We start from the raw sequence: 27974 nt of genomic DNA on the forward strand, positions 1-27974 counted from the left end.
AAAATAAAAAAAATATATTTTTTTTTTTTTTGGTAAAAACAAAACTAACCATTCTTATTTTTAGATATTTTTTTTTTTTTTTTTTTTTTTTTTCAAACCCTTAAAAAAAAAAAAAAAAAAAAAAAAAAGAAAAAAAAGTTAATTTAATATCCATTTCGATTTGTTAGAGAATTTTAATTGTTAAAAAATACAATGTTATCATTATTTTTTTTTTAAAATTTTTTTTTTTCTTTTATTTTTTTATTTTTTTTTTTTTTATTATTTATTATTAAAAGAATAATCTTTTTTTTTTTTTTTTTTTTTTAATTATTTTTTAAATTATTTTTTAAATCTCTTTTGAGATTTATTATCTTTACCACCACTTGATCTCTTTTTTGAGTAATTTTCTCTTTCTTCAGCTTTAACAAATTGACGAGTTGCTTTATCAACATTTAAGACATTCTCTTTCTTAAACATACGATCAATCAATTTTGAATTATTTTCAGATTCTTGAGCGACATCACCAGCACCAAGACCAGCCAATTTCTTTTTACCTCTTTTTGGAGCATCTTTTTCATTTTCGACTCTTTTATCGAATTTACCAAGTGAAGCAGTTGAAAGTTTTGCAACGTCAAATACCTTTTCCATATCGGATTTAATTTGTCCACGATGTTCTTTATCGAATGATAAAGTTTTGCCAACATTTGACATTTGACGCATTGAAGCTTCATCGAAATTTCTTTGTTCTCTCTTCTTTTGTTTTGAAACTCTATCATTCTTTTCATCCTCTAATTTCTTGAATGGATCTTCACCAACTTTATCATCTGGACGTGCAAGCATTGCCCAATCATTTGCAACATCATTTGCTTTCTTATATCCAAAGGTTGGACGATATTCTTCATGTTCTTTATCCCATTCCATTGATGATTTCTTCTTCTTTTTAATACCTTTAATTTCTGCAAATGCTTCCCATCTTGTTTTTGGTTTACTTGTTGGTAACTAAAAAAAATTAAAAAATAAAATTAAAAATAAAATTAAAATAAATATTATATTATATTCAATCAATAAATCAATAAAGAATTGAAACACATACTGATCTCTCTCTTGGAATTGGTGTTGTACATCTTGGTAATAATGCTAATGAACCTTCTTCAATCTCTTTAATTGGTAATTGAAATAATCTTGAAATTAAAAGTTGTACATTATCTCTTGATAATTTATTAATATATTCATTTGGATTTGATCTAAAATTAAAAGTTAAAAATTAAAAATTAATAAATTTATTTTTTTTTTGTGGGAGAGAGAGAGGGGAGAAGGGGGAGAGAGGGGTTGTAACATACTTGTATTCAGTTTTATTTAATGAGGAATGATCAAAGGCTGTTAAATTTCCAAGATCATATAATAAAGTATCTTCACCATCAATTAAATGTCCATCTAATTTCTTTGTTAAAATATCACTTGCATTTACGATTTCTTCTGTCATTTTTTTTTTTTTTCTATATTTAAATATATCTATATACAAATTATTTGATTTGGTATTATATGTACACAAAAAAAAATAAAAATAAAAAAATAAAAAAATAATATAAAAAAAAAAAAAAAAATAAAAACGACAAAAGTTTCGTTTTTTTAATTTTTTTCAAAATTTTTTTTTTTTTTTTAATTTTATTTTTATTTTATTTTTATTATTTTTTTTTTTTTATTTTTTTTTTTGGGAATCTAATTATAATTATTTCACAATGTGATTAATTACTATTTTTAATTTAGAATTTGTTATCAAATATGATAATCATGATAATAATAATAAAAATAATAATAAAATAATAACATTTTTTTTTCCATTAATGGAAATATCAATTTTAATTTCTAAAATGGTCAATAAATTATATTTAATTATTTTTAAAATCTTATTACAAAATGAAAACTATAAAAATAAAATAAAAAAATTAAAAAAGAAAAACAATTAAAATTTTCTTTTTTTTTTTTTTTTATTTTTTTTTTTTTTTTACTTTTATGTTTCTTATTACTTTATCTAAGGGTGCAAAAATTTCCCCATTAAAGTGGTGAAAAGTAGTTTTGTGCGGCACTGGTGGGTTTATATCCTCCTTTTTTTTTTACTTTTATTTTTTTATTTTCCATTTGGCTCCCCTTATTTCATCAAATTTATTTAAAAAAAAAAAACAATGGTATTGAATTGAATGGTCCATTTTTTATTTTTTTAATTTTTTTAATTTTTTTTAATTTTTTTTTTTTTTTTTTATTACACTGAACTGATATTTAAGGAAATGAAGAAATCATTATTAGTTTAAAAATAATTTTATAAACTAAATAAGTAAAAAAAAAAAATGAATTTGTTTATCTTTTTTTTTTTTTTTTTTTTTTTTTTTTTTTTTTCAATGATAATCTCGATGGGGTTTGCCAACATATTAAAAAAAATCTTTTTTTTTTTAATTTTTTTTTTTTAATTTTTTTTTTAATAATTTTTTTTTTAAAAAAATTGATTTTTTTTAAAAATTTTTTTTTTTTTTTTTAAATTTATTACATTATAATTTTTTAATTGTACAAATAAAATTTGTATTATTTATTTTATTTATTATTTTTTTTTTTAATCTAAATGATTTTTTAGATTATTTTAAACTCATTTATTATTATTATTATTATAGAAAATCTTTTTTTTTTTTTTTTTTTTAAAAAAAAATAATAATAAATAAAAAAAAAAAAAAAAATCAAAATAAAAAAAAACAACATCACACAAAAAAAAAAATCAAAAAAAAAACCATCAATCTTGTACTATTATTAAAACAACAACAACAACAAATCAAAAAAAAAAAAAAATCAAAAAAAAAATCAAATAAAATAAAATGGCACATACAAATTTACCAGAAAAATTTCAAGTTGTAATTGAAAATGGTGAAAATATATTACAAAGAGTTTATAATACTTATAAATTATTTCAAAATAATAAAGTGAAGCCATCATTTTTCAATGATGAAAAGATCTCAAAGATTTTAAAGAATTTGATAGCAAAGTATCCAGAATTACCAGAGAACAATGATAAATCAATAACAGGATTCGATTTGTTGACATCACGTGCAAAACAACATTTAGAGGAGTTGGAGGATCATTATTACACAATCACCGATGCATACGATTGGAAAGAGGCATCATTCATTTTGATGCAAGAGATCTCCTCCAACACAGTGTCGATCAATTTCAACAACAACATTCAATTGTGCAGTAAATTTTTAGATGTACTCGTCCTATATGGTAAGATCAACTATTTGGTTTCATTGATCCCCGACAAAAAGATCATCACAGCCGTTTACGCCAAACTGTTCCTTTACACTCGTAGTGCATCAGAACCCACCTTTTCCAAGATGGGTCGTTGGATCAACGATATCGAACAACCCTTCAAAAAGATTCAAGAGGAGTTTCGTGTACTCAATGATGCTGTAGGTCATGCACTCTCATCCTTTGAATTAACTTATGCCAAACGTCGTGTTATCACTCAACTTCGTAAAGATGGTGCCCTCAATCTCATCCTTAAACCTGAAGATATCGCTCGTCCAGTTCAAGATTCTTATCGTATTGAATTAGCTTACGCTGGTCGTATTCAACAATGGATCTTATTTGGTTATCTATTTGCTCCAGGTACATTAAGTACACCACAATCAATTGAATTACTTAGATTCACTTTATCTGAATGTTTTTATTTATCAGTTTTTAAAGATATTGTAAGTTTGTTTATTTATTTTTAATATTTTTTTAAAAAAAAAAAAAAAAAAAAAAAAAAAAAAAATATATATCTAATAATTTAATTTTTTTTTTTTTTTATTTTTTTTTTATTTTTTTTTTTACAGTCAATTTCAATTCATAATGAATTTAATACATTATTTAAAAATTATAAGAGTAAAACTATAAATTTACAAAAACAAAAAAAGATTATTAAAGATGCAGCACAAGCATCAACTCAAGAAGCACCACGTAAACATGCAGAGAGAAGAGTTTATATTAGACAAGAATTGGAAGCAATGTGGAATTTGTTTAGAGATAAACCATGTTTATTGGCACCAAAGATTAATGTACTTTTAGCTGCTCTCTCCATGGCAAAGGAAGAGATTTTCTGGTATTTCCGTCATACTGATGTTATTCCACCAGAAAAAGTAAAGAAATTCTATAACAAACAAAATGAAGTTAGAGAAAAAAGAATTTCTTCTTTACTTTCATTAGTTGATCATTTAGTTCAATTAGTTCATACTCATAAAAAAAGTAAGTTTTTTTTAAAAAAAAAAAAAAAAAAAAAATAGATAATATTATATTAAAAAAAAAAAAAAAAAAAAATTACTAATTTTTAAATTTTTTTTTTTAATTTTTTTTTTTTTTTTTAATTTTAATTTTAAAAAGTGATTCAAAATTATTATTTAGAATATATTTCAGGTGCAGATATTTTAGGTTTACAAAAAGTAATTACACCACAATTATTACAAAATGCAGGATCAATTGTTACACAAGCAGTTAATACAATTGTTAACGAATTGAAATCATTGAATGCCAATGGACAAGATTATAGTTTTGAAGGATTTAGAGCAAATTGGATGAGATTAGGTTATTTATTACAATCAAATTCATGTCCATTGAAAGAGAGTGAATCAAAACAAATCACCAGTCGTTTGAATTTAATTTATACACATAGTAAGAATGTTGATTGTTTGGATCAATTATTGGATGAATATGGCAATATGACTCAGTTGTGGTCATACAAAGAACCATTGTTCCATTCATTCGATGCTGCCATTGTTGATATGACATGTGACCAACCATCACATTCAATGATCTATTTGAAATTGTTATCGCAATTCCCTAATCACGTCGCCAATCAATTCTATCCTGAAGAGAAGGAACTCATCGGTAAGGAGTGTGTAGAGTTGGCAAATAGTTGTCTCACCAAGATCACCAATCGTATCGTATCGATCATGGCAAACACTATCGCCTCTACTTTCCTCTCTGATGAGCAACAATTGGCCGATGTCAATGCAGCTTTCCCATTGTTGCAAAAGAAGAAGGATTGGAAACCACCAAAGGATTTCGTACCACCAATCGAACCTGCTAGTGAGTCACAATTTAGAAATAGAGCTAATCTCGAGCAACTTCGTTCCGAAGAGAAGAATGCATTCCAACTTTGCACTGCCTTGAATGAATTCTTGGACATTACAATCTATGATCACATTTTCGTACCAAGGGAATTCCTTCGTGAGAAATTGGGTTCTGCACTCAAGCAATATATGCGTCAATCAATTCAACCACCCGCTCCAACCTCTTCCTCCTCCCAAATCGATATCAATATCACTCGTCTCTCAACTTATGAATCTCAATTACGTGTTTTCATTGGTGTGTTGATTTTGGTAGAGAATCATGTTGACATTGATATCGGTGATCTCATTCGTGAGACTATCCTCACCGAATTTTACGCCAAGGCTTTGGGTAAGAGTGGTCGTGTCGATTGGTTCCCAGAGGGTGAAATTGAAATGAATGAATTAACGCTCCACTCCATCACAAGCTACTATGTCGATTTGGTCTCTAAAAAACTCAATACTCCTGGTGTGGTTTTCTCTCCAGTTAAATTGGGTTTCATCTCAAAGGCTGGTACACCATTCCGTGCCGAGGAACATGCTGACCTCACTGAAATGAGAGCACTTTGTGATTTGGTTGGTCCATATGGTATCAAGGTCATCGAGAGGGAAATCCTTCGTTTCATTCTTACCACTACCACCTCAATGAAAGAGATCCTCTCACTCAATGCTGCAAATCTTGAAGAGTTTGCATCAAATTATTACAAACCAAAAGCAATGGAACTTTTAAAGAAATTCAAAACTACAGATTTAGATCTCATTGTAACCAAATCCATCGCCATTGGTAATGCCCTTCATTTGAGATCAATGATTAGAGAATCCATGAAAGACGTTATCACTGATAACTTCCCATATATTAATAATGCCGTTGCCAATGCTTTCGATCAATATAATCGTAACACATTTATGTTTCCAGACTTTTTAGGTGTTGATACTTTGGCTTTGGATTCGGGTTTGAACGTTGGTATTGCCGATCAATACCTTAAAGTTATCCTTAGAAAGGTCTCCTCAGAGGCTGATAAAAGAATTTGGGAGTTATTACCTGTGATGTTCTCTCTCACATTCTATGGTAACATTTGGAAGGAAACTCAATACAAAGCTACCATCGACGCTCATTCAAATAATGTACATGTATTATCAAAAACTATCATCGATTTACTCATAGCATTTGGTGCCATCAATTCAACCACTGGTAATGAGGCAGAGTTATTCCAATCATTTAAACGTTTCCTCGAAATTTCCTCTGTCAATATCTTACGTATGTTTAAGGGTAAACAAGGTGAAAAATTCGTTCCAAATGAAATTCAATCAGTTATCATCTTTTTAGATAAATTCACTCAACAATGTCCATTATTATCAAAAGATTCACTCGAACAATACATTCCTTATTCACTCATCAGAAATATGTATAAAGATTTATATGAACATAAAAATCTTCAAAAACAACAATCTGAAACTTCTGAACAAAATTTCTAAATTAAAATAATAAAAAAAAATAATAATCATATAATTTAAAATATAAGAGTAATAATAGTAAATATTTAAAAAAAAAAAAAAAAAAAAAAAATAAAAAAAAAAAATTAATCTAATATAATTTAAAAAAAAAAAAAAAAAAAAAAACCTTTTATCATTATCTTTGGATACCTCATTAAACAAAAAAATTAACTCTTTCATTACTTTCATCATTAAAAAAAAAAAATTTCTTAATATGGTTTTAAAATGGATCTAAAAATAAACTTAAAATCTATTTTTATTTTTTATTTTTTTATTTTTTTTTTTTTATTTTTTTTTTTTTTATTTTTTTTTTTTTTTTAATTTCTTTTTCTTTTTATTTTAATTTTATTCAAATTAAAATAAAAAAATCAAAATAATAAAACATTTTATTAATTAATATAATAATAGATATTATTTTTTTTATATTCTTTTCATTTCATTTCATTTTATTAACAAATATTTTAAAAGCGTTGAAAAATGAAATTGTTTTTTTTTTTCTTATTCACAAACAACTAAATTCTATTAAGAAAATTTTAAAATAATCTATAAAAACAAATAAAATAAAAAAATAAATAAATAAATAATTATAATAAAGCCCAGTTATTATAAAGCTTGAAAAAAAAAAAAAAAAAAAAAAAAAAAAAATTATTTGCAATTACAGATTCAAATATTAGTAATTTTAAATAAAAAAAAAAAAAAAAAATTTTTAAAATTAAATAATAATAATAATAATTATATAAAATATTATCCATATAAATTTATCATTATATTATAATAAATATTAAATTATAAAAAAAAATAAAAAAATGGAAAAAGATTCTAAAGTTATAGAAAAAGAGGGAAATAAAGGTTTTACAAAATCAATAATTAGTACTGTAAAAAATATTAAACTTGGTTATGGTATGGACATTTATCAAATGTCGACACCTGCATCATTAATTGCACCATATTCTTCACTTACATATATTAGTGATAGTTTTTCAAAGAATTTTGAAATTTTAATAAAGTATTATTTAATTTTTAATTTTTAATAATCATTAAAAAAAAAAAGTAATAATAATAATATTTATTAATTTTAAAATCTATTATATTAGAGCAAATTCAATTGAAAATGATTTAGATAGATTATTAGAAATATTTAAATATATAACAACAATATTTATTATTAATAATAATGCATGTGGTAAACCAATTGTACCAATTGTTGGTGAAACACAAAGATTTAAATTCTCAAATAAAGATGAAGATGGTAATGAGTTTAATGATAGTTTTCATTGTGCAGAACATGTTCAAAATAGTCCATTTCCATTATCAGTTTCATCAACAGTTAATGAAAAAGAAGGAATTGAATTATGTTATAACTATGCTGCCAAAATTTTATTCATGGCTACTTACTTTAGAATTAATATAGATGAAGCTGAAACTTTTATTAAATTTAATAAATTTAATGAAACTTATAATATAATTTTACCAACATTATATACAAGAATTTTTAGAGGTTTTTCAGAATACTCTGGTAAATTGAAAATTGAACCTACCAAATCAAATTATTACATAGATGCTAATTTTCAAAGTAAGCCATTAATCGGTGGCAAATATAACTATTTCGAAGCATATGTTTCCAAGAAAGATACTGATGAAAAAATTTATAAAATTTTTGGTCAATGGGATAAGGAACAACAAATATTAGATTTTGAAAATTATCAAACTGATTTCTTTTTTAAAAGACCTCAACAGTTTTATGAAAAACAATTACCAAATGAAATTTTACCAACTGATTCATCAGTGGTTTGGAAAGGTTTAATTGATGCTCATAATTGTGGTAATAATAAATTAAAATTAAAAGAAAAAACAAAAGTTGACGAAGATCAAAAATTAATTGAAAATCAAAGAAAAAAAGAAAACATTAATTTTAAACCAAAATTTTTTATTAAAAATAAAGAAACTGATAAATGGGAATTAGATAAATTTAATAAATATTAATTAATTAATAATACTTTTTATTTATTATTATTTTTTTTATTTTTTTTTTTTAAAACAAAATATAAAAAAAAAAAAAAAAAATTTTAAAAAAAAAGATTCAATTAAAAAAGAAAATTAAAAAAAAATAAAAAATAAAAAAATCATTACCGTGGCAAACCTTTTGCTTAAATAAAAAAAAAAAAAAAAAAAAGTAATGGTAAACGTGGTAAAAATATATTTTAAAAATTTTTTACATTTCGGGTCTGGGGCACAAAAATAAAAAAATTTCGTTATATGGTTTGAAAACCTTTTTTTTTTTTATCATTTTGTTTTCATTTTTTTATTTTTTTTTTAAGGAACCTAAATATAATTTTGTCCAACCCATAAGAATTTCTGAAATGATTATTATTACCTGTACTAGTGTACAAAAAAAAAAAAAAAAAAAAAAAAGAAAAAATCATTAATAAATGTTTAATAGTTTTTACAATATAGATTTTTTTTTTATTTTTTTTTTTATTTTTTTTTTTTTTTTGTACATTAATATTTATTTAAAATAAAAATTGTTTATTTTAAATATAAATTATTTAATTCCATTATCAAAATGAGGCTTTACTATTATAAATTAACAATTTTAATTTTCACAATTATTATGATTACACTTTCAACTTTTTTAATAATAGCTTTAAATAATAATAATAATAAAAATAATTATAATAAAAATGATGATAATATTAAAAATATGGTTTCAAAAAAGAGTATAGATTTAATTACTCCAATAAATAAATTGGTGATTGTTGAAAAAGATGTAGTAAAAGAAGTAATAAAAGAAGTCTGTAATAATAATTTAATTAATAATAATTTAATAAATAATAATTTAATTAGTAATAATAATAATAATAATAATAATAATAATAATAATAATAATAATAATAATAATAATAATAATAATAATAATAATAATAATAATAATAATAATAATAATAATAATAATAATAATAATAATAATAATAATAATAATAATGATGATGATGATAATAATAATAATGATGATGATAATAATAGTGAAATTAAGAAAAATAATAATTTGAGAGAAAAAGATAATTTATATGGATTTAAAGATAAACAATCAATGATTAATTATTATCTTACATATCAAAATTATTATGATATTGAAGATTTTAAAAATGTACAATATGTAAATAAAAGTAAATATGGTTTATCAAATTACCAAATTCCAGAAGTTACAAAAATTATTAGTGATTTTAAACCTACAATAAAGGAAACTGAAATGTCAATTGAAAAATTAAATGAGAATTATAATATTGGAATTGATGGTAAACCAAACATTTATTTAGACATTGATAAAGAAAAACAATATAATCAAGATATTTATAAATTATCTTTAAAAATCGTTAAATCAAGATTATGGTCTGATTTTTATTCAAATTATTGGAGAGATAAAAACTTTCAAAAATATTCAATTGATAATGGTTTGACTCCATTTGAAGCACCAAAACTTTCTTTACCATTAAATACATCAACACCACTTTTAACAACTCCATATATATTTATACATTTACCAAAAGTTGGTGGAAGTTCAATGATTATCCATTTTCAAAAACATTTTAGAGCAGGAGTACACCAACAATGGGCTTATCCAGGTAAGTAATAAAAAATAAAAAAAGAAAAAAATACAAAAATACAAACACCTAAACTTCAATTTAATATTAATTAATCATTTTAAAAAAATTACAAAAGATTCAAAAGATATTATAAAGGTACAAAATGCCCATAATTTAGTATTGGGTCATTTTGGATATGGACTTCATTATGTTTTAAAAGAAGATTCTCAAAAAACTTATAATTATCTTACAATGTTAAGAGATCCAGTTGATAGAGTTATAAGTCATTACTTTTATCATAAATCAACTTCATTCGATGAAGAACATATCCCTGCTCGTGATAATAACCTTGAACAGTGGTTAGAAATATCACCTCGAGGTACAAATGAAATGACTAGACATTTATCAGGTATTACTGTAATTGAAGAGTTTTTACCAACTAATGAAACATTTAATATGGCAATGTACAATTTAAGAAAAATGAAATTCGTTGGAATTACTGAAAGATTTGAAGAAACATTAGCACTCCTTAAATTTTATACAGGTTTTGATAATCCTGTTGTTTCTGATAAACAGAATGTTGGCCATTTAAAGCCATATGGTATTACACCTGAAATAATTCAAAAAATTAAAGAAAAAAATTGGATGGATATTTTATTATATGAAGAAGCTTTAAAAATGTTTGAAAGACAAATCAATATAGTTGGTAGAGTTAATTTTGAAAATCAATTAAATAAAATATTAAAAAAATAAAATCAATTGTATGTAAAAATAAATAAAATAATAATAAAATAATAATTAAGTATAAAATAATAATCAAAATTTTGGTAAATAAAAATTAAAAAAAAAAAAAAAATTTTAAAATAAATAATTTCAAATCATAAAAATAATCAATTAATAACTATATTTTGTTTCCCAGTCCTTATTTTTCAAGAAAACAAAAAAAATAAAAAAAAAAGTTTTTGTAAATTTCTTCCAAAGATATTTTTTTTTTATTTTTTTTTTTAGTATTTTCATTATGATAATGAAGAGTTTTGCTACGCAAACATGCACGATTCTAAGAATTAAAAAAAAAAAAAACACGAAAAATCTAAAAAAAAAAACAAAAATGTTAAAAAATCTAAAAAAAGAAATTTTGATGGGATGGTTTGTTTGTTCTTACCAATGGGTAATTTGATTTTTATTTATTTATTTATTTATTTATTTTTTTATTTAATTGAAAAAAAAAAATCAAAAAGAAATTGGTAAATTTTGGGCAATTCCCAAATTTTTAATCATTCTCTTTTGTTAAACCACATTCAAATTTCAGACCACTTTTTTTTATTTAATTTATTTTTATTTATTTATTTATTTATTTTTTTTATTTGTTTATATATCATACTGTTGTTAACATTAATCAATTTGGAATTTATGTTCTCTTTAAATTTTTTTTTTTTTTTTTTTTTTTTTGATATAAAATTTGTGAATATATAATTAGTCCCAAGTTAAAAAATTAAAAAAATAAAACCAAATCAATAGAAAACAAAATTTTAAAAGTGATGAGATTACAATTTTTCAAGATTTTAATTTTAATATTTGTGTCATCAATTGTGGTTTTATCATCATTTTTTTTAATTTCTTTAGACGATACTACATTTAAAAATAAAAATGATAATATAATACCCATTAAACCAACTACACCTCCGGTCACTATCTCAACAAAAAGCAGTGATTTATTTACTCCTAAAAATAAAGTGGTTGTTTTAGAAAGGGAAATTATTAAAGAAGTAATAAAAGAAGTGTGTAATAATAATAAAATTGAATTAGTACCAAACTCCAGTGAACAATTAACAAATAATAATAATAATAATAATAATAATAATAATAATAATAATAGTTTAAATATTAATAGTAATAAAAATTTAAACAATATTAGTAATAATAATAATAATAATTATTTAAATAGTAATAATAGTATTAATAGTAACAGCAATAGTAAAAGCAATAGTAATAGTAATAGTAACAATAATAATTATAATAATGATAATACCAATAATTATAATAATTTGAATGTAGAAGATAAATTGTATGGATTTAAAGATAAACAATCAATGATTAGTTATTTCCTTTCATATCAATATTATTATTATTTAGAAGAAAATAATTATCAACATATAAATAAAACTAATTATGATTTATCAAAATACCAATTCCCAAAATTAGTAAAAATACAAAGTGATTTCAGACCAACAATAGATGAAACAAAAAAAAATATTGAAAAACTTAGGGAAGAATATTATATATCACAAATAAAACAAAATTTATCTGTTGTTGAAAATAATAAAATTATTAATAATAATAATACTAATAATAATAATAGTAGTAATAGTAATAATAATAATAATAATAATAATAATAATAATAATAATAATAATAATATTAATAATAATATTAAAATTGAAAATAAAAATAATAATATTTTAGCAAATGGAGAAAAAAATAATAATGGTTTTAAAACTCTTGATATTGAAATTAATGAAATGTTAAATAGAGGTATAAATGGAATTCAGGATATTAAAAGATTACAAGAACTTATTGAAATGAAAGGTGATGGTGGTGATCATTCAAATCATAATTTAGAATCTCCAACTCCCTCACAAATAGTAGATTTCAAAAATACTAATGAATATTATAAACAATCATTGAAAATAATTAGAGCCAGAATATGGAATGATTTTTATTCAAATTATTGGAGAGATAAAAACTTTATAAAATTTTCAATTGATAATGGTTTGGCTCCATTTGAAGCACCAAAACTTTCTTTACCATTAAATACTTCAACACCACTTTTAACAACTCCATATATATTTATACATTTACCAAAAGTTGGTGGAACATCAATGCAATATCATTTTAAAAAACAATTTAATAAAGGTTCAATTCAACAATGGGGTTTTCCAAGTAAGTAATAAATTTGATTAAAAAATAAAAAAAAAAAAAAAATAATAATTACTAATTAGTTTTAATTTAATTTATCTTTTATTCTTTTAATCTTTTATTCTTTTGTATAAAACTAATAAGATTCAAAAGAGATTATAGATGTACAAAATGCCGAAAGTGTTATTTTGGGTCATTTTGGATATGGACTTCATTATGTTTTAAAAGAAGATTCTCAAAAAACTTATAATTATCTTACAATGTTAAGAGATCCAGTTGATAGAGTTATAAGTCATTACTTTTATCATAAATCAACTTCATTCGATGAAGAACATATCCCTGCTCGTGATAATAACCTTGAACAGTGGTTAGAAATATCACCTCGAGGTACAAATGAAATGACTAGACATTTATCAGGTATTACTGTAATTGAAGAGTTTTTACCAACTAATGAAACATTTAATATGGCAATGTATCATTTACGTTCAATGAAATTCGTTGGAATTACAGAAAGATTTGAAGAAACATTAGCACTCCTTAAATTTTATATAGGTCTTGATGATCCTGTTGTTTCTGATAAAAAGAATGTAGCTCGTACCAAACCAAAGCCATCTGATGTTTCACCTGCAACTATTGAAAAAATTAAAGAAAAAAATTGGATGGATATTTTATTATATGAAGAAGCTTTAAAAATGTTTGAAAGACAAATCAATATCGTTGGTAGAGTTAATTTTGAAAATCAATTAAATAAAATATTAAAAAAATAATAAAATCAATTCTATATAATAATAAATAAAAATAAATAATAAATAATAAAAATGAATAAAATAAATAAATAAAAACAGTTGTTCAAGTTGCCCAATCTTATTTATTACATGACTTGTACAATTACTTGTAAAAAAAAAAAAAAACCCAAAAATTATTAGAAAAAAAAAAAAAAAAAGATAAAAATATTTCGTGCACCATGTCTGATTTTTATCTAAAAAAAACACCAAAAAAAAAAAAAAAAAAGAAAAATAAAAAAAAAAAAAAAAAAATATAAATCATAGTCTCTTATGATCAACAAAGCACCAAAGTACATATTTTTATTTATTTTTTTTAACTTTTTTATTTCTTAAAATTTATACTTTCAGCTTTTCAGTTTTTAATTAATTGTTAAACCCCTATTTTAAAAAAAAAAAAAAAAAAAAAAAAAAAAAAAAAAAAAAAAAAAAAAAAAAAAAAAAATTGGTTATTGATTTAAATAATCAATTTCCTACTTGTAATATATTGAAATAAAACTTAACATTTTATAACAGTTTTATAAAAAATAATTTAATAAAAAAAAAAAAAAAAAAAAAAAAAAAAAAAATGGCCAGGATAAGTTTTTTTAAATTTTTATTTTTATCATTTTTTATTTCAATTTGTTTAATGTCATCATATTTATTGATATCCATCAATAATATTGAAAATGAAAATGATAAAGTAAATGTTAATACAATAATATCTCAATCAAGCCAAGAAACAAGTATAGAAAACATTTTTAAACCTCAAAAGAAATTAGTGGTTTTGGAAAGAGAAGTAATAAAAGAAGTAATAAAAGAAGTATGTGCAAATGATATTATTACACATGAAATTAAAAATTCAATTAAAAATCAAGACAAATCACTCATTAGTAGTAATCAAGAAAGTGAAAGTTTTATAGAAAATTATCAAGGATTTAAAGACAAACAATCAATGATCAATTATTTCCTTACATATCAAAATTATTATAATATTGAAAAATATAAAGATATCACATATATTGATACACAAAAATATAATATTTCAAAATATTCATTCCCTGAATTAACTCAAAAACAGAGTACTTTTATTCCAACAATTAAAGAAATAATTAATAAAATTGAATCAATTAAAACTGTTTACCACAATTCAAATATTAATCAACAACAACAACAATATCAACATTATCAACAACATTATCAACAACAACAACAACAACAATATAAACAACAACAACAACAATATAAACAACAACAATATGAACAAAGAACAACATTAAGAGGTGATATAAATGAACAACATCAAATTTTTCAACAAAAAGGAGTGAATGAAATTGCAAATAAAGTTGACACTTTAGGTGGAGTATCTCCTCAACCAATATTAAATGGTCAAAATCAACAAAATCTATTAAATAGTCAATCAAATACTTTTAATGAAATTGGATTTAATAGAAATAATGAACATATTAAATATGCAAAACTATTATTTAGAGCAAGAGTTTGGTCAGATTTCTATTCAGATTATTGGAGAGAAAAAGACTTTATTCAATTTTCAGAAAATAATGGAATAATTCCATTTCAACCACCAAAACTTTTACTACCTTTGGATACTTCAAAACCATTATTAAGTAAACCTTACTTATTTTTACATATAGCAAAATCTGGTGGTTCTTCAATGTATTTTCATTTCAATAGGTTTTTTGGTAGCGGCGTTTTACAACAATGGATTCATCCAAGTATGTATTTTAAAATTTTAAAATTAAATAATAAAATAATAATAATAATAATAATAATAATAATAATAATAATAATAATAATAATAATAATAATAATAATAATAATAATAATAATAATAATAATAATAATAATAATAATAATAATAATAATAATAATAATAATAATAATAATAATAATAATATTAACAATATTAATAATATTAATAATATTAATAATAATTAATAGACCCAAATGATTATTTAAAGGTTAGACAATCAAATAATGTTGTAATTGGTCATTTTGACTATGGAATTCATTATGTTTTAAATGAAGAAACTCAAAAAACTTGCAATTATTTAACCATATTAAGAGATCCAGTTGAAAGAGTTATAAGTCATTATTTTTATCATTTATTTGATAAAGGTGATCCAGAACATTCAGGTACAAAGAATAAAACTCTTGAAGATTGGATAATTTCATCAGTGCGTGGAAATAATGAAATGACTAGAGTGTTATCTGGTATCACAAAGGAAGAAGAATTCAAACCATCAAATGAAACATTTCTTATGGCATTGTACCATTTACGTTCAATGAAATTCGTTGGTATCACTGAAAGATTCACTGAAACATTGGCACTTTTGAAATTTTATACTGGTTTTGATAGTCCACTTTTAAATAGTAAAAAGAATGTTGGTAAACCAGGAAGAACACCTGTATCACCTCAAGTAATTGAAAAAATTAAAGAAAGAAATTGGATGGATATTTTATTATATGAAGAAGCTTTAAAAATGTTTGAAAGACAAATTGATATTGTTGGTAGAGACAATTTTAAAAATCAATTAAATAAAATTCAAATTGAAAATAAATAATTAATTATTTAAAAAATTATTTAAAAACTTTTTAAAAAAAAAAAAAAAAAAATAATAATATTTCTTGTGTTCGGTTAATCATATGTCATTTTAATTTTTTATTTTTTTATTTTTATTTTAATCCAAAATTACTTTTATTTTTAGATTTTTTTTATTCGAGTTTTTTTTTTTTTTTTTTTTTTTTTTTTTCAGAATAATCGTTTGTTTGCGAACGAAATGTCAAAAAAAAAAATAATTTTAAAAGTAGAAATAATAACAAATTAAATTAATATCTTTTATTTGTTTTATTTTAAAATAAAAAAAAAAAAAAAAAAAAAAATAGAATGATAAAAATAAAAGATTTAAGGTTTATAATTTTATCAATTATAATATTAAGTGGATTTACAACATTTTACTATATAAATTTATATGGTACTATTAATGGAATAAAAAGTGATTTATTAAAACCAAATAATAAATTGGAAATTGTTGAAAAAGAAATTAATAAAAAAGTTGTATTTGAAAATTGTAAAAATGAAACAGATGAATCAAATTTTTATAATTATTATCAATTTAATGATAAAGAATCAATGATTAATTATTTCCTTACCTATCAAAATTATTATTATATTGAAGAGTATAAAGATAAACAATTTAGTAATAGTACAAAATATAATTTATCAAAATATAATTATCCAGTGTTAACTAAACTTTATAGTAATTTCACACCAACTATCAAAGAAATTGATAATGAAATTGATTTAATTAAAAAGAAATATGATAATGGTGAAATTGTGGAACCCAAAATAAATTCAATAACTTCTTCAACTACTTATAGATCTATCAGAGCACCAAAAAAAAAAACAAATAAAAAAATTACCTTTGAAAATGATGAAACCTATCATAGTTTAGAATTAAAAAAATTTAGATCAAGAGTATGGTCAGATTTTTATTTAAATTATTGGAAAGATAAATATTTCTTATTATTCACCTTAGAAAATGGTTTATCATTTAGATCACCAAGACTTTGTTTACCATTGGATACTTCAAAACCACTTTTAACAACACCTTATTTATTTTTACATATTCCAAAATGTGGTGGTACAACAATGTATACTCACTTTTCAAAACATTTTAAAGTTGGTACATTACAACAATGGGCTCATCCAAGTATGTATTTAAATATATGAAAAAAAAAAAAAAAAAAAATTAATTATTAACTCTTTTTTTTTTTTCAGACCCTGCGGAATATAAAAAAGTTCAAGATTCTAAAAATTTTATTATTGGTCATTTTGAAATGGGAATACATTTAATTTTAAATGAAAAAGAACAAAAAACTTATAATTATATGACAATGTTAAGAGATCCAGTTGAAAGAGTTATAAGTAATTATTTCTATCATAAACATAGTCCAGGTGATCCACAACATATATTAGCTCGTGATAATGTAATTGAAAATTGGATAATTATATCACCACGTGGTAATAATGAAATTACTAGAGTTTTATCAGGTATAACCATTAAAGAAGAACCAGTACCATCCAATGATACCTTTAATATGGCATTATATCATTTACGTTCAATGAAATTCGTTGGTATTACAGAGAAATATTCAGAGTCATTAGCATTATTAAAGTTTTACACTGGTTTAGAAAATCCAAATGTTGCTGATAAATTAAAAAATTCAAAATTTAGACCATATGGTATAACACCTGCAATCATTGAAAAAATTAAAAAAAGAAATTGGATGGATATTTTATTATATGAAGAAGCTTTAAAAATGTTTGAAAGACAAATTAATATTGTTGGTAGAGATAATTTTGAAAAACAATTAACAAAAAATTATAGACAATAGTCCAAAAATTCTAACCAATAATAATAATAATAATAATAATAATTATTAATAATAATAATAATAATAATAATAATAATAGAATTGAAAAAAAATAAAAAATAAAAAAATAAAATCAAATTGATTTTATTTTTTTACTTTATTATATATATATATGCAACTTTTTTTTCTATTTAATTTTATTCTATTTATTATCTAATTTATTTTCACCTTCTTTCTTTTCTTTTTATTCTTTTTCATCGATTTCAGTTTCAACTTTTTTAATGGAGTCTTCACAAAAAGAGTCTGGTAAATTACCAAGCTGTGACATTCTTGCTAGTAATCCACTATCCAACATATCTGCTTCACCTTCTTTTTGTTGAGCAATCATTGAAAATATTTCAGATTGATTTTTAAATCTTTCAGTTTCTTCTGGTGGATAATGATCTATATTTTTTTCAATCCAGTCTGGATACTATTTTTTTGAAAAAAAAAAAAAAAAAAAAAAAAATACGTGATATTATTAGTATTATATATAATATCTATACAAAATAAATAAATAGGTGATTAATATAATTACATTTTCAGCCATAAATTGAATAGATTCTTCGAATAAATCATTAATTTGACCAGTTTCCTCACCATCGAGATTAAAGTTTTGACCTTCCATTAATTTAGAAAGGTTACTAAATAAATCATCAATACCACCATTATTATCAGTTTTATTTGATGCATTATCTGCTAAATTCTTTAATGTATCACTAATACTACTTTCAAAATTATCTATATGTACACCGCTGTTATTATTATTTTTATTATTATTATTACTGTTGTTGTTGAGTTCATCATTATTGAAATTAAGACCACCCGCTTTTGTTAATTCCTCTAAGAAAGGTTTAAAATTATCCATATCACCTAAATCTGAATCCTCCGAAACTCCAAACATTGTTGCTAACTTTTCAGCTAATTCATCAATCTTTTTTTTATCTTCTTCACTTGGTAAACCACCATTATTACTATCATCACTATTATTATTGATATCTTTATTATATTCTTTATCAAAACCTGCATCTAAATTCTTTAATGTTTCTTCACCTAAAAGTTTTTTAAAAATATCCATCATATCATTTACATTTGTATTTAAAAGATCATCATTTCCCAATGATGGTGGCGGTGGTTTATTATATGTTGGTTTAATTGTTGATGGTGTTACTGTATTATTATTATTATTTATTGTTTTTGTTGTATTGGATGTTGTAGTTGTTGTAGTTGTTGTGGTAGTTTTTGTGGTTGTTGGTTGTTCTTTTTCTTGAGTTTCAAGCTCATCAAGAGCACCTATTTTTAAAATATGAAAATATGTTAGGAAATTTTTTTTTTTTTTTCTCTTCTCCATTTTGAAAAGGAAACATACTGTTTAATAAATCATCAAGATTCATTTCTTTAGTTATTTGTTTCTGGCTTGAAACCAACAAAAAAATAAAAATTAAAAAAAAATAAAAATAAAAAAAAAAATTGAAAAAAAAAAAAAAAAAAAAAAAAAAATTAAATGAAAAAACAGTGGGACTCCCATATTTAAGTGATTTTATTATTTTTTTTATTTATTTTTTTATTTTTTTATTTTTTATAAAACACTAGTGAAAAAACCAATTTTAAGAAAATAACAGAGAATGGTAAATTTGGTTATCTAGAAATTTCCAAATATTAGATAATGCATTAAAAAAATGAAAAGAAAACTTTAAATAGTGTTTTTTTTTTTTTTTATATTTTCAAAAAACACATCTTTTTACAGTAAATCTATATTGTGTTATTGTAAACATTGTTCGTTTTATATTTTAATTTATTATTATTATTATTATTATTATTGATTATTATTTAATTATAATTTTGGAAATGATGCTATTTCATCTAAATAATTGAAATCTTCATCGATCTCATTTACTTTAATTTCAAGAATTTGAGAATTTTCTTTAACTATTTCATTTACAATTAATTGATATTTATTTTTATCTATTTTTAAACTATTTCTAAATTTAGAATGTAAATTTCTAATTGTCTTATTTCTTAATATATTATTATTATTATTATTATTATTATTATTATTATTATTATTATTATTATTATTATTATTAGTGTTGTTGCTATTAATCGAAATTGGGTATGATATATTATTATTATTTTTTAAATAAATGAATTCTAATAACTGAGTAGTATGAAAAAAGTCAAAAAATAAAGTTTCAATTGATGTATTATTTAAAATCATTGAGCCAATGATTTCAATGAATTGAGTTGGAAATTCAGTTTCTTGAAATCGGCCTATTAAATCATTTGGATCATAAGAACATCCATTTGAAATTGAAAATATTTTTAATTTTTTATGATTTTTGATTTCATTATAAATAAAATTCCATTGTTCAATTGAATCATTATTAGTATATTTATTTTTACAAAATCTACAAGGTAAATATTGTTGTTGTTGTTGTTGTTGTTGTTGTCCTTCTTCTTTTGTTTTATTATTATTATTATAATTTAAAATTAAATAAATTAAATTATCAAAACAAATATCAATAAATAAACAACTAATATTTGGAGATGATTTTAATAAATAATATAACTGTTCAATTGAAATTGGTATATTTGAATTTGAGTAACCTTTTATTGAATTGAAAACCAATGGATTAATTAAATAAATCTCTTTGAATGGTATAAAATATGTTGATAAATTTTGAGTTTGATAATCCTGTTGATTGAAATAATTTTTTATTGAGTAAATGTGACATTCAAAATAATCGATTTTTATCTTTGATAATAGTTCTAAATACGTGTACGGATTTTGTGAGATTGTTTTCAATTTATCAAGAGATACACTTATAACATGATCAACTTGTTCAGAACCATATGGTTTAATTCTTGATTTTATAAAATTTGAATAAAAATTATTATCATTTTTATTCTTTTCATATTGATTATCATCATCATAATCATCATTATCATCAGGATTATTTTCATTTGATAAAATTGGTGGTTTTATTTGAATGATTTCTTTAAATTTCATTCTTTGAGATAATTGAAATAAATCAGAATATGAAATATTCGAAATGGTTATTTTAATAATGTTTTCATTTGGTAATTTTAATGTTTTTACAAATTCTGATTCATAAATTACATCAATAAGTATTCTTTTTAGTGATTTTAATTCTCTTATTAGCAAATTCAATTTTTCATTATATTCTTTTAATTGTTGTGAATGTTTGAACTTTTTTTGATTAATAATTAAATATTTAATATTACTTTTTTTTATTATACAATATTTATTATTATTACTATTATTGGGTATAATATTTGAAAATCTATAATCTAATATATCAATTCTACTAGATATTGTAGTGAACCAATACCAACACACTCTTGTTAAAGTTTTAAAAATAAACTTTTCTTTATTTGATTTCTCTTGATTTTCAATTAACTCCTTTTTTTTTTTATAATAATCATAAATAATTTTAGAAATTATATTTTTTTGAATATAATTTGGGAATATTATATTTTTCATTTTATATTAAAAAAAAAAAAAAAAAAAAAAACAAAATCAATTTTGATTTTTTGATTAATTTGCGAATTTTTTTTTTTTTTTTTTGAAAATTTAAAACTTAATTCAAATAATACACCTGTTCTAACAAATAATATAGTTATTATTTTGAAAAATTAGATTAATTAAATAATTAAATTTTAAAATATATAAATCTTGTATTTTTTTTTTTTTATTATTTTTTTTTTTATTTTTATATTTATATATATATATTTTTTTTTTTTTTTTTTTTTTTTTTTTTTAACTTAAATCAGTTTGACAAAGTGGACAATTACTTTTATGACTAGTTTGGAACCATTTATAAATACAACCAGCATGAAATTTATTCTTACAAGTTTTACATTGGAATTTTGGAATTGTACCATTGTGAAACATTGAATAACAGATTGGACAAACTTCAACACCTTGGAAATGTTTATCTAAAGAATTTTTCCAAAGTAAACAAGCATCTAAAACAGTACCATCTTGAGTTAGCAATAAAGATGTCATTGATAATAACCATTGTCTCCATTGTGATTCTGAAACACCAACTCTCTTTGAAAATTCTACAGTTAACACACGCAATGGATAATTATCAGAGATGAAGAGTACTAATGAAATGGTCATTTCATCTTTTTCATAAGAGGCAGTAACCTCTTTACTTGAGGTTGAACCTTTAATTTGGAATTTAGCATCACTACTATCGCTATCAGTACAACGATAAGAATTTACTCTTTGAATTTCATTTTGAATGATAATTGGACTAATGAAACGAGTGATATAACTTTGAATTTGTTGATTCATTTTAGAATTGGTTGAATTATCATCAGCCCATCTACGTACCATACTTGGTAAATAATTAACCAATGAATAAAAACAATTTGAACATAATTTTTGAATCATTCTATAAGTAATTAATTGATCATTATCAATAATTGAAAATGGAAATTCAATTGAATAATTATTACCATTATTATCGGTTGTTGTTGTTGTTGTTGTTAATGGTGATTCATCTTTATTAATAAATGGGAATATTTGATTTAAGAACAATGTAACTTTTTGAATATTATTATCATTTAACCAACCATTTAAAATTGAACGTCTATTTAAATCAATCTTTGAATAATTTAATAATAATAAATTCCAACACATTAATTGACCCATTGAAATACTATTAATTAATTGATTATCTTTTGATTTCTTCATTGGTTTAAATGTTGAATCGAAATCTAATAAAATCTTTTCAAATATATTACTAAATAAAATAAAACTAACTTTTTCTTCACCATCATCGTTGTTGTTGTTGTTGTTGTTGTTTTCATTTTCTAATAAGAATGATTTCACTAATTGAGTATTTTCATTACCAAAATAAGATTCCAATAAATTGTAAGAAGTTTTCTTTATACCTTTATTATTATAAATACTTGTACTATAATTAAATGTTGATAATAATTCAATTAAATTATCTAATTTAGTTAATGATATCTTATATTTTATATCATTCGACATTTTCATAAATGTATTTGAATATAATTCTAAAATATAACTTGAATCACTTGTATTACCATTATTATTATTACTTCTACTATTACTAACTCTATTTAACCAATTATTTAAAATTAAAATTGAATGATCAATTTGAAATTGATCACCAATACCTGGTATTATAAATTTAATATTATCATTTGAAATTATAATATTATAAATTTTCAATGATTGATATTCAATTAAATTACGATATTGTTGATAATAATAATTTGATTTAAATTTATTGAATGATAGTAATGTGAAATTATTTGATAACCAAATTGATAAAAATGATTGAACAAATTGTGATTGGTTATTTGATAAATAAATTGGTTGTTTTGATTTATTCGAATTTATATTGGAAATGTATTGAATAACAATTAAAATGAAATTCAAACAAGAGAGTTCAACCTCTTTCATAAATAAAAATTCAAGTTCAGGTTCTTGTTGTTTAATAATTGCACTTTTAATCTTTGAATTCCATTGTTGAATAGTTTGAATTAAATTTAATAATGTTAACCATTCTTTTTCCTTTAATATTTCATTATCATCTTGTGTAATTTGTTGTTGTTCTTTTTGTGATTGTTGATGTTGTTGCTGTTGTCTTTGAATAACTATTGATGATAAAATTGATAATTGAATTGAAATGGATTTAAAATTTGTTGGAATTGAACTTGATAATTGACTTAATTGATTAATTGACCATTGTTTATAAGATTCAATTGATTCTTTTTGTAAAATTGGTAATAAAATTTGAACTAAATTCAATTGTCTAATTGAATCAATTGAATTACCATTATCATCATTATCAATCTTTATTGAATTTAATAATGCTGATTTCAATTTCATTGATGATGTTGGTAAACAAGCATCACTTGTAATATAATCAATGAATAATGCCAATAGAACGGAATAAATACCACCATTATTACCATCACCACCAACATTTGATACTAAACAATTGAACCAATTACAATTGAAAATTTCGTCACCATAAAATTTAAACAATGATTCAATAAATTGATTTAATAAATTTGTTGAATTATTTTCAATAAATTCTAAAATTTGTTCATTTGTTGACACTACTACTGCTGTTGTTATTGTAGTGGTGGTGGTGGTGGTTGTGGTTGGAGTTGGTGGTAATTGATTATCTCCATTAACGAATAATAAATTTAATAATAATAATTCAATGCTGTTATTATTTTCTTTATTAGAATATTTAATGAATTTTTCTAAACCAAACGATTCAATAACTTTAAAGTTAAAAATTAAAACCTTTAATAATTTATCAGTTGAGAAAGTGGTGCTATCGTTATTGTCTTTGTTGGAACCATAATTATCTAATAAATAAAATGGTGTAATTCTATTGTATCTAAACCAAGATATTTTAATTTGATCTTTTGAATTGATTACTAATTGATTTGAAGTAAACTCTTTTATGAAATAAGAATACAATTGATCGTCGTCATCATCATCATCACCATTTTCATCATGACGGTAGCTACCACTTTTAATTAATTTAATAGCACAATTTGATAAAAAATTTAAATTTAAATTATCATTTGTAATGATAGTACTACTATTTCTATCAATGGATTCAATTAATAATGATAAAATGAATTTATCATTTTCAATGTTTGAAGTTGTTGAGAATAGATATTCATCAATTGAATTACATTTTGATTTAAAACCAGATAAACTTGGACGATTATTAATTTCAATATTAAATTTACACCATTCAATTAATAATGATTCTAATGATTTTGATTTAAATCTTGATGAAAATAATAATTTTGATAATTCAACTAAATAATCAATTGAAACATCATTATCATCACTATCATCATCATTATTATTATCGCCGCCTTTATCATTATCATTAAATACTAAATTTAATTGTACCATTGTATTTATAATATCAACCAATTTATTATAAACCCATTTAATTAATAATTCAACTGATTCATTTGGAATTATTGGTGAGAATTCATTATTATTATTATTATTATTATTAAATAAAATTGATTTAATTAATTGTAATTGTTTTTTATCTTGAATTTTAATTGATTTAAATAATGTAGTTGATAATAATAAATTTCTATTGATTTTATTACTTGCACTATTAATTAAATGAACTAAACTATTTGTTGTATTTGTAATTAAATTTGATCTATTATTTTTCTTTTTACTATTATTATTATTATTATTAATTGAATCTAAAAATATTTGTAAAATTTGAGACCAAATTAATTTGATTTCATCTTCATCAGGAACTAAAGCTAACAATCCAACTATAACTGAAACTAAATCTCCACCAACTCCTAAATTTAAACCACCTGTTGATAAAAGTGATTCATTTAATGCCAAAGCTAATTGAGTTATTATTTTTTTAATATCATCTAAACCATTTGAAATGATTTGATCAATTTTATAATTTCCTAAAATAAAATCTAAAATTTTAATTGATAACTCTTGATTACTATTTAAATTATCACATGCTAAATTAAATAGTCTTTTTATAATTACTTGAATAACATTATTATTATTACTATTATTACTATTGTTATTATTTGAACAAACAATTATAAATGTATTTAATCTTGAAATTAAAGTTTCTTTTGAAATTGGTTGAATTATTTTCTCTTGTTTTTTAATTATTGGACTACTGTTATTATTATTATTATTATTATTATCAGTAGTGATTGGTTCATTATTATTTAAAAGATTTTCTTTATTATTAAAATTTATAAAACTATTTGAATTAAATAAATTTTGAATTTTTAAAAGATTTGAATTTGATAAATTTGCAAGTTTAATTGTAGATTCTAATAATTTTTCAATGAATAATTTTTCAGAGAAACAAGAATGTTCCAAATTGAAATGATTATTATAAAAGTTAAATAATAATGTATCGATTAAGTAATCATTGATTTGTTGATATTGTTGACCCCATTTCTTACTCGAATAAATTAAACATTCCAAATAACATGATAATAATAAATTGGAAGGTCTATCAACACTATTAGGATTACCATATTGTCTTGGATTATCAACAACTTCTAAACCCTTTTCTAAATTTGTGAATAACTCTTTAAAGAAACCGATATCAATATTTGTATTTGGTGATGGTGATGGTGATGGTGATGGCGATCCAATTACAATTGAATTTGGAATAAAAGTTAATAATGGCAAAATTGAAGGATAGGATAATTCAAAAGAACCATAACAACCAGATCTGAGGAATGCCCATAATCTTGGTAATACATGTTTACGAACATCAACATTACTCCATGCTTTGTCACCATATTGCTGTAAGAATGATATTATGGCATCCCACATATAAAGATGAGTTGATGAATCTTTCTCTGAAAATAATCCTAAAACTTTACTACTAAAATCTTTGAAATTCTTTTCGACATATCCTGCTAACTTTTTAATAACAGTTGTCAATACTCTATATGCTGTCTTTCTAATATTTGAACTCTTTGATTGAAAAAATGAAAAAAATTGTGATTCAAATATTTTTTCATAAATTTCTGTATTACCTGTATTATTTGTAGTTGTCGTTGTTGTAGTTGTTGATGATGATGATGATGAATCAGTTGCTGTTGCTGTTGTATTATTAATTAAATACTCAATTGCTAATAATGAGTTTGAAATACATCTTTCATATCTCTCTTGTAAGATTTCTTGGCTAATTGATTTACTATCACCAATAGTTTGTGGTGTCTCTTGTAAATTCTCACATAAATAAGTTAATGCTTCATCATGTCCAAATTTAAAAACATCTTTTCTTTTCTTTTCTGGGAATATATTCTATATATATAAATATTAAAAATAAGTATGTATACAATATTTTTAAAAAAAAAAAAAAAAAAAAAAAAAAAAAAAAAAAAACATACTTGAAATGATAATAAAGCATTATTTATTGATTGATCATTTTGATCACAAATTGCAACAATCCAAGGACCTAATAATTGTTTAACATGTGGTCCTAAATGTTTACCAATACGTGAACCAATTGAACCTAAACATTGACTTGCTAAATCTCTAACATTTCTATCATCATCATTAACCAATCTCTTATACATAAACTCCCATGCATTCATTAATGGTGATATTGATGAAATGTTAAATTCTGCATCTTCAATATTTATCTTTTGAAATTTAGAATTTAATTCTTCTAAACCTTTAATTCTACTAATACTATCTTTTTTTTGTAATTTCTTTAATAATACCTTATATTCTGGTTCAACTTGCTATATTAATAGTGAATTATTTATTTTTATTATTATTTTATTATTAATTATTAATTATTGTATATAATTTTAAAGATAGTTAATATTTTAAATAAAAAAATAAAAAAAAATAAAAAAAAATAAAAAAATTAGATTAAAATAAAAGAAAATAAAAAAAAAATTAAAAAATCTTACATAATAGTCAGGATCAGTTGCATTTGTAAGATTTGAACTAAATGCTGAAAAACCAATAAACCCACTAGATTGAGATCCCATTAAAGTATTGGCCTCACCACTACTTGATGGGTTATATTTTGCACCTCTAAATCCTTTATCTCTATCTTTTCCCATTTTTATAACTTTTTTTTTTAGTTTTTTTAAAAAAATAA

At 21.6% G+C, this 27974-nt stretch overlaps 10 protein-coding genes across 10 annotated transcripts; 6 read left to right on the forward strand and 4 right to left on the reverse strand.

The window, feature by feature from the left end:
• Window positions 1-318: 318 nt before the first annotated feature.
• Window positions 319-1462, reverse strand: rrs1 (ribosome biogenesis regulatory protein; the record flags this gene model as incomplete). The annotated part of the gene is made up of 3 exons (XM_638990.1): window positions 319-978; window positions 1073-1223; window positions 1320-1462. 3 exons carry the CDS (start codon window positions 1460-1462, stop codon window positions 319-321), a joined length of 954 nt encoding a protein of 317 aa, XP_644082.1.
• A 1378-nt stretch (window positions 1463-2840) lies between these two features.
• On the forward strand, window positions 2841-6584 carry napA (component of SCAR regulatory complex; the record flags this gene model as incomplete). The annotated part of the gene is made up of 3 exons (XM_638991.1): window positions 2841-3713; window positions 3840-4248; window positions 4384-6584. The coding sequence occupies 3 exons, from the start codon at window positions 2841-2843 to the stop codon at window positions 6582-6584; spliced, it is 3483 nt and encodes a 1160-aa protein (XP_644083.1).
• An 824-nt stretch (window positions 6585-7408) lies between these two features.
• On the forward strand, window positions 7409-8585 carry osbE (oxysterol binding family protein, member 5; the record flags this gene model as incomplete). Its single annotated transcript, XM_638992.1, has 2 exons — window positions 7409-7608; window positions 7697-8585. 2 exons carry the CDS (start codon window positions 7409-7411, stop codon window positions 8583-8585), a joined length of 1089 nt encoding a protein of 362 aa, XP_644084.1.
• Window positions 8586-9213: 628 nt separating this feature from the next.
• Window positions 9214-10939, forward strand: DDB_G0274681 (hypothetical protein; the record flags this gene model as incomplete). Its single annotated transcript, XM_638993.1, has 2 exons — window positions 9214-10225; window positions 10323-10939. 2 exons carry the CDS (start codon window positions 9214-9216, stop codon window positions 10937-10939), a joined length of 1629 nt encoding a protein of 542 aa, XP_644085.1.
• A 785-nt stretch (window positions 10940-11724) lies between these two features.
• Window positions 11725-13869, forward strand: DDB_G0274679 (hypothetical protein; the record flags this gene model as incomplete). The annotated part of the gene is made up of 2 exons (XM_638994.1): window positions 11725-13126; window positions 13247-13869. 2 exons carry the CDS (start codon window positions 11725-11727, stop codon window positions 13867-13869), a joined length of 2025 nt encoding a protein of 674 aa, XP_644086.1.
• Window positions 13870-14452: 583 nt separating this feature from the next.
• On the forward strand, window positions 14453-16712 carry DDB_G0274677 (hypothetical protein; the record flags this gene model as incomplete). The annotated part of the gene is made up of 4 exons (XM_638995.1): window positions 14453-15599; window positions 15826-16391; window positions 16593-16607; window positions 16641-16712. The coding sequence occupies 4 exons, from the start codon at window positions 14453-14455 to the stop codon at window positions 16710-16712; spliced, it is 1800 nt and encodes a 599-aa protein (XP_644087.1).
• Window positions 16713-16771: 59 nt separating this feature from the next.
• On the forward strand, window positions 16772-18282 carry DDB_G0274515 (hypothetical protein; the record flags this gene model as incomplete). Its single annotated transcript, XM_638996.1, has 2 exons — window positions 16772-17597; window positions 17666-18282. 2 exons carry the CDS (start codon window positions 16772-16774, stop codon window positions 18280-18282), a joined length of 1443 nt encoding a protein of 480 aa, XP_644088.1.
• A 223-nt stretch (window positions 18283-18505) lies between these two features.
• Window positions 18506-19694, reverse strand: pex19 (peroxin 19; the record flags this gene model as incomplete). Its single annotated transcript, XM_638997.1, has 3 exons — window positions 18506-18733; window positions 18839-19593; window positions 19670-19694. The coding sequence occupies 3 exons, from the start codon at window positions 19692-19694 to the stop codon at window positions 18506-18508; spliced, it is 1008 nt and encodes a 335-aa protein (XP_644089.1).
• Window positions 19695-20134: 440 nt separating this feature from the next.
• DDB_G0274513 (hypothetical protein) lies at window positions 20135-21805 on the reverse strand (the record flags this gene model as incomplete). The annotated part of the gene is made up of 1 exon (XM_638998.1): window positions 20135-21805. One exon carries the CDS (start codon window positions 21803-21805, stop codon window positions 20135-20137), a length of 1671 nt encoding a protein of 556 aa, XP_644090.1.
• Window positions 21806-22081: 276 nt separating this feature from the next.
• rnf160 (RING zinc finger-containing protein) lies at window positions 22082-27936 on the reverse strand (the record flags this gene model as incomplete). The annotated part of the gene is made up of 3 exons (XM_638999.1): window positions 22082-27163; window positions 27250-27606; window positions 27781-27936. 3 exons carry the CDS (start codon window positions 27934-27936, stop codon window positions 22082-22084), a joined length of 5595 nt encoding a protein of 1864 aa, XP_644091.1.
• Between the last annotated feature and the right edge of the window lie 38 nt (window positions 27937-27974).

Source organism: Dictyostelium discoideum (assembly GCF_000004695.1).
Source record: "Dictyostelium discoideum AX4 chromosome 2 chromosome, whole genome shotgun sequence".
Classification (NCBI taxonomy): domain Eukaryota; phylum Evosea; class Eumycetozoa; order Dictyosteliales; family Dictyosteliaceae; genus Dictyostelium; species Dictyostelium discoideum.